The sequence below is a fragment of the Vicia villosa genome, linkage group LG5 (genome assembly GCF_029867415.1).
Source record: "Vicia villosa cultivar HV-30 ecotype Madison, WI linkage group LG5, Vvil1.0, whole genome shotgun sequence".
NCBI lineage: Eukaryota > Viridiplantae > Streptophyta > Magnoliopsida > Fabales > Fabaceae > Vicia > Vicia villosa.
The window spans coordinates 90,647,292-90,655,194 of NC_081184.1; the positions used below are offsets into that span (position 1 = coordinate 90,647,292).

Consider the following 7,903-nt stretch of genomic DNA (forward strand, 5'->3'; position numbering starts at 1 on the left):
TGTCGCCTTCCCTCCATCATAATTATGCGTCTTTGTTCAGGATATTGCCCCAGTTGGACTGACCCTTGCCCCCAAAGTTATCGCAGAGCACCCTTGTAAGATTTGCTATGTTCTAAGATGAACCCCTTTATTACTAGATACCTCTTGAGTGTATCTATGGGGGAACTTCTTTGTTGAACTAATCCTTGCTCGATGACAACCTATATTGTATTTATAATCCTGTTACGAAAAGGCATGGACATGTGGTGGGCATGGTGAAAGGCATCCTTTTTCTCTTTGTAAGACCAAGTTCATTTTCATCTCTTAATAATTTATCCTTCTCTCTCTATATTTTGTGATCCTTTTAATTTTCTTCGTGAGTCTCGGGAAATCGGCTAGCACTGTAAGTATGGATGCGGGCGAAGATAGAAATGCAAATGTAAATGTACGAATGTATGAAAATGCAAATGCATGCGTATGCAAAAGACTCCTCTTTTTGTGTATATTGTGACTCCTTATATGTAACACAATGCAGACGTGCGACAAATATAACCCTAAGGATAGCCTATGCGGATTTAGAGGTGACATTAGACCCTAGTGAAATCCTTGCAAGCTAGATGTTATGACGTGTCAATGGAAATCCCTTAGATTATGGAGTAGGCAGAAGGTAGCAGCTGGTGACCGTTTAAGACAGTCACCAAATCTCATGGCCATCAAGGGGTAGTTCGATGTGTACTAACGAAGTTGTCCCTCGTGGGAAGGTTCTCTATGCGGAACACAACCTATCTAAGGACGATGCCGGACGAAGTGAAGTCCCTACAGGCTAGGGTTGAAAGATGTATAAATGGAAATCCAAAACCCTACAAGTTAGGGGGCGCGTGGGAGTAAGCATGGGGTGACCGTTCAAGACAGTCACTAGATCTCATGGCCCTCGAGAGGCTAATTGACGTATGCTAACAAAGATGTCCTTCGTGTGAAGAATGCGATCTTAGAAGTAGAATCCCTACCGGCTAGGGAGTACGTAGATGTAGGCACAGGGTGATTGTTCAAGAAATCCACTAGGTCTCATGGCCATCGAGAGGCCAATTGGCGTGCATAAATGGAGATGTCCTTCGTGAGAAGGACATGATCTTGGAAATAGAATCCCTACAGGCTAGGGACGCGTAGAAAGACCTGCAGAATTAAAACGGAGATATTCGTAGTATATAAATCACAAACATATAATAAGCACCTAACCCTAAGTTCATAAGTTCGGTATGACGGCATAAGGTTGTCTACCCTTCCCATAGGTGGTTCTATAAAGGTCTCATGGGGTCGTTCGTAGCCTCCAAGACTTTTTGTCTCTTTGAATTTTAGAACAACTCATTTTTCCATGAGGTTCGAGTTTTAGGGGTAGGTTCCCAGAGAGATCAGCTAAATACCCAGTCATGCACTCAACAAAGTCAAGCCTCGATTTGGACATTTCCGGATATTCAACCCACTCTGAGAGGAATTATCATTAAGACTCGTAGGCGATGCAAGTCTCCTCTGGTCTTAAAGATAATTCCCACACTTATGTTTTAGCAGCAATTTATATATCCCAACAAATGCAATAAAACAAATATGCAATTAATCAGATATTCATTTAAATTACTGTAAATAATTAAAAAAAACTGTAAATAAAAAGAGAATTAAATATTGAATAAAAAAACCTAAACCCTAACCCCAAAATCCTAACCGTAAAAAATTAGCCAAAACCTAATGATTAAACATATACCTAAACCCTAAACCAAACCTAGGAGCATAATAATTCACCAATTATCCCCAGCAGAGTCGCCAGCTGTTGCAACCTGCCCTAAAAATTTTAGATTTTAAACCCTTCGAAGTTTTAGAGATCTCGATAAGTTATTATAATCAGGTCAAGGGAAGGTGTTAGGCACCCTTAACCCTTTCCTGAGGTTTTGTCTAAGGTAATGGTTTATGGCTAATAAAGAAGGGTGACAGACAGTTAAATAGGGAAAACCTTAACCCTATTGAAGTTTTGGGGAAGGGGACTCGCCTTGTTGCCAAGTGCCTACGTACCTCCTTATGGAGGATCAGAGTCTACATAGTTCGGGGTATGTTGGTGTATTTTTAGAGGTTGTACACCTTTGAAGTTTGTATGTTAGAGGTGTGATTTAAATTGCAGTTCGCAGTTATGCAATTATCGTAGTTCGTAGTTTGTGAAATGTTAATGAATTATTACGTGGCATACAACCCTGTTTAATGTTTTAAACCTTAGTATTGTTAATCGCGTTGATTAGTAGCTTTGATCAACATAATTAACAAATTAACAAGTATCGATTTTATTACTAATTATCATAATTGTGTTTTTTTTGGATTAGATTACTTTATTTGTTTAAGGGTGATTGTAAATTGAATAATTTATTATTAATCATCTTAATCAATTGATTTGATTAAAATAATTAACAAATCGACCCTAATACAAATTAGCTTGACAAATTAATTTGTCGCTAATTATCATAATCAATTGGTTTGATTAAAACAATTAACGAATTAACCTTATTTGTGCGTATAAAATTTATATTAAATATTAATATTAATTTGCATATGTTTTTAATCAGAAGCAAATATTAATAATCAGCGCGATTATTAAATATAATCGAACCAAATATTAATTATTTAAACCTAATTATTTTAATTAATTAAAATTATTCTTAAATTATTCACCTAGCTTCCTAATCAATTAACTAATTAAAATAATTTAAAAATTAACTAATTAAAATAATTTAATTAAAATTATAAACTAATTATTCTAATTACTTAATCAAAACTATTATTAACTAATTAAACTAATTAAAACTATAAAAAAACTAATTTAAATAATTAAAAGAAAAGGGAGTTTATATAAATAAAAATAAAAAATTGAGAAACCAACATCAACGTGTAATGGCGCGGGGAAAAGGGAGAGGAAGGGGACGGGGGAGACCTCCATCATTAACGGAACCGTCGCCGCCAGAATCTCCACCGGTGAGTCTGTGCGAACAACCGGAAGTACCACCTGAACGTGTAGCCATAGAAGTTCATGATGATTCTCGCAGTAGCTCGGGTCACCAACAAGATGAACAAGCCAAGAAGCAGACACAACCTGTGGTGACGGAAACCCTAAACCCACCGGAAGGGGAACAAGCTCGCAAGCTATGGGTGGATGTTATCAGCAACAATCGAAAAAACAGTATGGTTCTTGATTTCATTGCTCCCAAAGTGGTTAATGGTAGTGTAGTTGTTGAAATTGAGAAATCTGATATTGAATCTGAAGTATTGTATTGGGAGAGTGCTCTAATCATGTATGTTTTGGGAGGGGATTTGAGTATGAATAGTGTTAAACAGTTCATGATGAAGAATTGGAACACTGTTCAATTGCCTGATCTGCTTTACCATGATGATGGCTATTTTCTCATGAAGTTCAAATCATTCAAGGAGGAGGAAATTTTGATGAATGGACCATATATGATCAAGAATATGCCTATGATACTAAGAGATTGGAAACCTAATTTTAGTATGAAGAAAGATATGCTTAGAACCATTCCCCTATGGGTGAAGCTACCTCAATTGCCATTGGAGTACTGGGGAGCAAACAGCCTCAAGAAAATTGGTAGTGCTATTGGAAGACCTGTGGTCACAGACGAGTGCACTGCACACAAACTCAGGGTGTCTTATGCTAGAATCCTTGTGGAAATAGATGCTACACAGGAGGTACCTAAAGTTGTCACAATACAGAATGCTGAGGGTGAGCTTGTATCACAGGATGTGGAGTATGAATGGTTGCCTAAATTCTGTGGGAAATGCCAAAGATTCGGTCATAATTGTGCCACAAAGAAGTTCATTCCTCAATGGAAACCAAAGGAGCCTGTAACTGCCCAGGGGACTCAAATTGTGCCCTCCATTGAGAAGGTTGATCCAACTGTACCTACCAGGCTGCAGAAGGACAAAACTCCTGTACTAACATTAGTGGAGGGATCAAATTTGAATGAGAGCAGTAGCAACAAAGATGAAGAGACCTTGACTACACCAAAAGGAGATTGTAAAGGAAGGAGTACTAATCGACATAGCTGCTCATTGGGGACTCCTAATTTTGCTAGCAACAACGGGTTTGATGCTTTGGGGGATTTGGCTGAACCTCCATTGCAAACAGAACCTGATCCATGCTAACCTCATGGAATGTTAGGGGGCTCAACAAATGTGGTAAAGTTAGAGAGATTAGCTCCCTTCTCTCCAAGCTTAACCCTGAGATTTGCATTTTACTTGAGACACGTGTAAAACAGAACAGAGCCAACACCATCCGTAGTAAGCTGCAATATTATGATAGGTACCTGGACAACTACTCTCACCATCCCAATGGCAGGATTTGGGTGAGCTGGAAATCTAGCCACAGTGCTATATCCCTGATTGCTAGCACAGACCAAATGTTACACTGCAGGGTGCAGGAACTTCAAGGTAACCTTAAGTGTTTCATGACTATTGTGTATGCCATGACACTTTGGCCAGCAGAAGATGTTTATGGAACGACATAGAGAAGATCAATCCCAACAGCAATACCCCTTGGTGCATTGTGGGATATTTCAACAACGTTCTTAGAAGCAAGGATCGGATTGGAGGGAGGTTAGTTACTGAATCAGAATTCACAGATTTGCAGAGTATGATGGACAGATGTAATCTGGCTGAGATGGAAAACAAGGGTGACTATTTCACTTGGCATAACAAACATGAGCTGGACCCTATCTACTCTAGAATAGATAGAGTTTTAGGCAACCCAGCCTGGTTCCTCCACATGGATGTACACCTAGAGCATCTCCCACCTAGTGTGTCAGATCATGTTATTATGCATCTTTATAGACAGAATCCCACAAAGCCTTCACAAAGACACTTCAAGTTCATTAACTGTGTCACTGAACTGAATGGTTTCCATGAGATTGTAGCAAAAAACTGGGCAGAACCTTTGAGTGGCAGTCCTCCCTTTGTCCTATGGGAGAAACTCAAAAGGCTGAAATCTGTCATAAGACATTTGAGCAAGCCCCTCACTGATATCCAGAGGCACATCCTGACTACCAGGGCTGAGCTACACAACTGTCAGCAGGAGCTCTCTAGATACCTTCTGAATGCTTCTCTCATTCATGATGTTAAGGAAAAGACTATGGAAATAATAAAATGGCAAGAGCTCTAAGAGAAGGTCTTACAGCAGAAAGCTAAGATAGATTGGATAAGATTGGGAGATGGGAACAACCAGTTCTTCCAGGCATCTTTGAAAGCTAAGGCTAACTCAAATAGAATGAAGATTTGTTTAACTGATGGCACTAAAGTGAATGACAAACAGGGCATGGAGGATAGAGTTCTCAGTTTCTATGGTGAACTTATGGGTAAGGAGGGAAGAAACCTATCTCAAATCAAATTGCAGGTTATGAGAGAGGGTAATTGCCTGAACAATGAGCAGAGGGAAGATCTCATCAAACCTATCAGTGAAGAGGAGATCTATGATGCTCTACATGATATGGGAGACTGCAAGAGTCTAGGGATAGATGGCTATAGTGCTAAGTTCTTCAAGAGCTGCTGGCCTATTGTCCAAAAGGACTTAATTTGTACCATCAGATATTGGTTCAGAACTAGTACTATGTTCAAGGGATTCAATAGCACTCTTGTCACCTTAATTCCAAAGTTCCCTGAGGCAAAGCAGCTGAAAGACTACAGGCCAATTGCTTGTTGCACCATAGTCTACAAGATATATTCCAAGATCCTCACTGCTAGAATGGCTAAAGTCATAGGGTCTATTGTCAGCAAACACCAGGCTGCTTTTATCCCTGGACAACATATACACAAACACATCCTTCTAGCCTATGAGCTCATAAAAGGCTATAGCAGGAAGCATGGCACTCCTAGGAATCTGATTCAGTTGGACCTTCAAAAAGCATATGATATGCTTAATTGGCAAGCTCTAAAGACTATCCTGGCAGAGCTAGGGTTTCCTGCTCAATTTGTGACATGGATTATGAATGGTGTTACTTCTGTCTCCTACAGATTCAATATAAATGGGGAGCATACTAGACTGATGAAGGCTGAAAGGGGCATCAGGCAGGGTGATCCCATATCCCCCCTCTTGTTTGTTTTGGTTATGGAATATATGTCTAGACTCCTCCTTAAGATGCAAGTGAACCCAGCTTTCAAACATCATCCTAGATGCAAGAAGTTGAGCCTCACTCACCTGATTTTTGCTGATGATATCCTATTCTTCTCTAAAGGAGATGTGGGATCCATTCAAATGCTTATGGACACTCTACAGGTCTTTTCTAACTCCACTGGGCTGGTTGTCAATCCCAGCAAATGTTTTGTATACATGGGGGCAGTGGATGACAGCACTAAGGATCAAATTCTTTCTACTACTGGATTCAACCTGGGACAGCTGCCTTTCAGGTACCTTGGAGTCCCTCTATCTAGTAAAAAACTGTCTATTGCTCATTATCTGCCTCTTATAGACAGGATCCTCAAGAGAATCCATCACTAGAGCTCTAAACTTCTCAGTCTTGCTGGAAGAGTGCAGCTTGTGAAAGCCATTAGCTTTGCTATAACTAGCTATTGGCTTCAGTGTTTCCCTATACCTAAGCATGTTATCAAGCGGATCAATAATGCGTGCAGAGTTTTCATCTGGACTGGAGGAACTATGCCCAGCAAAAAGAGCCCCATAGCATGGAAGGAAGTTTGCAAACCTATAGAAAAGGGTGGACTACACATCATTGATTTGGATGTTTGGAATAAAGTCACAATGCTCAAGTTGCTATGGGACTTGAGGAAGAAAACTGATAGCTTATGGGTCCTTTGGATGCACTCTTACTATATAAGAGATCAGGATGTCATGGAGATGGAGCTGAAACACGACTCCTCTTGGATAGTGAAGGGAATTCTGAAAGCTAGAGCTGTAATCCCTGTGATCCTCAACACTTGGAATCAAACCCTACACGAGAGCAAATTCAGGATGGGCAAAATCTACAGGGATCTGAATAGAAATTACACTAATGTGAGCTGGTCTGTTCTTTTTGCAGGAAATATAGCCAGGCCTCGAGCACTCTATTGTCTTTGGCTTGCTTGTCACAAAAGGCTGGCCACTAGAGAAAGACTTGCAAAGTTTGGTCTCATCAATGATACCAATTGCTGCTTCTGCAACCATAATGAAACTATGGAGCATCTGTTTTATGGTTGTAGTACCATGAAGAACATATGGTCTGAAATCTTGGATTGGCTTCACATAGGGCATACGCCTCTTGAGTGGTCACAAGAGCTACAATGGCTTACCAGGAGTGGAAAGGGGAAGGGTATCAAAGTGGGTATACTAAAGATGGCTGCTGCTGAGTGTGTGTACCAATGCTGGCGTTTCCGTAATGATGTATGCTTTGGCAATATCCATGATATAGGAAAAGTTGTACATAATATTAAAGAAGCTATCATTCATAGAGGATGGAGCTATAGGAAATACAAGGAGTTTATTGCTAGGAATTTGATGTTATAGGTCTTTTTGCTTTGGAGACTCCATTTGTCTCCTCTTGTAATTAACTGTTTTTTGAAATGTTAATAATAGTTTTTATTTCTTCAAAAAAAAAAATTGAGAAACCTGGCGACTGATCCTGTGTGGTTGAGGCAGGGAGGTCCATGGTGTGCCTGCAGTCCTGGAAGCGTTGGATCAAATTGCGCGGAGATCAGATGGCTTATGGACGACGACGCATGTTAGCTAAATACAAAGCAAGGGCACAGGATCTCTGGACACCACAAAATACAGCGCGCGTTTTCTATTTGAATTGGACCAATGATGTCTCGCCACGAAATCATCTTCTTCGTTTGTCCGCTGGCATAGCCATGGTTTATACCTATGGACGTTTGTCCGTCGCTATATCTCCTACAA

The 7,903-nt window shown here is 40.0% G+C and overlaps 2 protein-coding genes across 2 annotated transcripts; both read left to right on the forward strand.

Moving 5' to 3' along the window:
• The first annotated feature begins 2,907 nt into the window (after positions 1–2,907).
• On the forward strand, positions 2,908–4,170 carry LOC131604993 (uncharacterized). Its single transcript, XM_058877401.1, has one exon. The coding sequence runs from the start codon at positions 2,908–2,910 to the stop codon at positions 4,168–4,170; it is 1,263 nt and encodes a 420-aa protein (XP_058733384.1).
• Positions 4,171–6,670: 2,500 nt separating this feature from the next.
• On the forward strand, positions 6,671–7,513 carry LOC131604994 (uncharacterized). The gene has a single exon (XM_058877403.1). The coding sequence runs from the start codon at positions 6,671–6,673 to the stop codon at positions 7,511–7,513; it is 843 nt and encodes a 280-aa protein (XP_058733386.1).
• The last annotated feature ends 390 nt before the right edge of the window (positions 7,514–7,903 follow it).